The sequence below is a fragment of the Frankliniella occidentalis genome, unplaced genomic scaffold, assembly GCF_000697945.3.
Source record: "Frankliniella occidentalis isolate FOCC.00 unplaced genomic scaffold, Focc_3.1 Scaffold201, whole genome shotgun sequence".
NCBI lineage: Eukaryota > Metazoa > Arthropoda > Insecta > Thysanoptera > Thripidae > Frankliniella > Frankliniella occidentalis.
This window is the reverse complement of record NW_026267327.1, coordinates 283967-286457: the sequence shown is the minus strand read 5'-3', so window position 1 is coordinate 286457 and position 2491 is coordinate 283967. Positions and strand designations below refer to the sequence as shown.

Sequence of the window (2491 nt, the reverse complement as noted above, 5' to 3'; positions counted from 1 at the left end):
GTTCAAGATAATCTCTTTGGCTATGCTATGACTCGGAACTCTCACCTTCGATCCATATTCTTTAAACACAAACTCGGCGTAGTCGACAAAGTAGTTAACCACCACTTCGTTTGTCCATCCCCCCAAATCTTGCAGGGGTTGTGGGAGGTCCCAGTGAAAGATAGTTATCTGAAATCGGTACAAATTATACACTATACTGACATGCCATACTGCTAAATGGCTTACTTCATGATTCGAAGATCTCATAAACAGTGTGAGGTTTGAGTCGCCCTTTGGTTTACCATGGGTGTGATGCCATTGGCGAGGCACTCGTCTATAACATCATGGTAATATTTAACGCCCGGTGCATTCACTTGGTCGATGGCACCCGTGGGCAGGATGCGCGACCAGGACAGGGAAAAACGGTACATCGTAGTCTAAAAAAAGGAGAAAGGTCTTATGCAGCAGCCCCCGCAGCCTTCATTTGTTGGCCGCCATCTTGTGTACCCAAGTTCTACAGGTTCTTACAGGAGATATCAGTTTTCATTTTTTTTAAATGATAGATGTGACCCAAACCTCTGAAATTGTTTTGAGACATGACTATAACTATGAAGCACGTGTCAAAAAATATTCAAGCTTGTGGCTACTTCCCCCATTTAAAAAAAATAATCGAAAACCGATTCCTCCCATAAGAGCCTGGGGAACTTGGGTACACAAGACGGCGCCCAACAAATGCTACGGGCTGGTGCATAAGACATATGGCAGAGGTTCTCCCTTATCAGAGAACAATAGCATCGTCAGCGCCCCTTGTAAACAAATTGTCGCATCGTTAATCTCACAGTGTTTGCGGTCAAAACTGAAACCAAAATGTCGTCGCGTAATTTTGACATGAATGTGACCTTTGTAGTGCAAACGTACCCCGAGCTCCTTGGCTATCCGGATGTCCTCCTTGTACTTGTGGTACGAGTCGCACGCCACGTCCCCGCTGGACTTGTCCAGGATGAGGTCCGGTTGCTGGTGCGTCAACCGGTCCCAAATGTTCTCTCCCTTACCTGCGGTACAATAACACATCGACGCGTCCTACGAACAAAGTTCGATCTCCCGGCGCGCCGCTCAACACTGTCCGATCTCCGGGCGCGCCGTTCCACAAAGTTCGATCTCCGGGCGCGCCGTTCAACGCTGTCCGATCTCCTTTTCAGCTTTTATCTGCACCGTAGGCTTCAAGCCACGATCTCTTTGTTGATATTTCACTAATATGTAAACTAATTAATTGTATGTGATCCTCAAAGATTACGCAACACATTGGAACAATAATAAAATGATATAATCTTGATGAACAGACATACGAGGCGTTTAAACTTCCACCTCGCTGCAAACCCCGAAAAGGAGATCGGACAGTGTTGAACGGCACGTTCACGAAGCTCGGCCATAGCGCATGGGCGCTGCAGTCTGCAGCGCCGGCAAGTTCAAAAATCGGGTAAGTTTCAGACAGAAAAGTCGTCTGAAAATTTGCTGAATCGCGTCTACTCAGGCGTGCAAACAATGTCTAGGAAGCTCGGACAGTTTTCAGACGCGGTTTAGCCTCGCCTTTCCATGCGGGGCGGTGCAGTATAACTACGAAAGTGCGCGGCGTGAGTCAGCCACCTGGTAGTACCTGGTACGCTTGAATCAGCGCGTAGAAACTCCCGCTGCCGGGCTGATACCATCAACGTGCGAGCTGCGCGGAGCCGTATTTTGCAAACGTTCAAACAAACGAACTAGAGGGTCTACAGCACTGAAACCTTCTCTCCCTTACTCGTTATCATTGTCCTCGTGGCTTAGGGGGGTGGTTATACCTTTGCACTTTCACAAACTCGCTAATTAAACGAAAATAAAATATGGGTGGTATGAGAAATTTAGCACCAGTTTAGCAGGTCATGCCCGTCCTTCCTAAAGTTTTGTTCTTACCAAAGAAGTAAAGCTGCGACACACCTCCTAAGCCACGTAGGCATAAATTATGAGTGCGATACAAAATGTTTCAGTGCTGAAGACCCTCCCGTTTGTTCGTTTGAACGTTTGCAAGAGCCGAGACGATGATGGTATCAGCCCGGCAGCGGGAGTTTCTACCCGCTGCTTGAATCAACCCCGAACTGTTTTCAAACTGTCCCTTTGGGATCATCCAGAAAGTACGTCCGTCAATCGCCGTTTCGAACCTCCGAAGTTCAGCCTATGCAAGGTCCCATAGCGTCTGTTGGGTAGGCAACATCCTGCCTGCTGTGCAGGCGTGTACTACGGGGTGGCCCACCCAGAGGCTCGCAGGCGCCGAGCGCCCGTATTTTGTCGAAGGAATCCGAGAAAAACGGACGTACTTTCTGAACGATCCCTTTGCGCTTGACACGAAACCCAATGTCCTCGTTTCAAGTCCAAGCTGAGCTCGGATTGAGCACCACTTACTTTGTGCCCGAACTCGATCCAGTCAAGAACACGCTTTTTGGGGTGTACAGTACGAGGCCGTCGCGCTTAGCGTCCTCGT

General features: G+C 48.7%; 1 protein-coding gene across 1 annotated transcript in view; it reads right to left on the bottom strand.

Moving 5' to 3' along the window:
• The window catches only part of LOC113205812 (myrosinase 1), a gene marked incomplete at its 5' end in the record, with an annotated part of 33855 nt that extends 32824 nt beyond the window's left edge, over positions 1 to 1031 (bottom strand). The window contains 2 exon segments of the mRNA XM_052272352.1: positions 282 to 416; positions 898 to 1031. Coding sequence (XP_052128312.1) covers positions 282 to 416; positions 898 to 1031 — 269 coding nt within the window.
• Positions 1032 to 2491: the final 1460 nt, after the last annotated feature.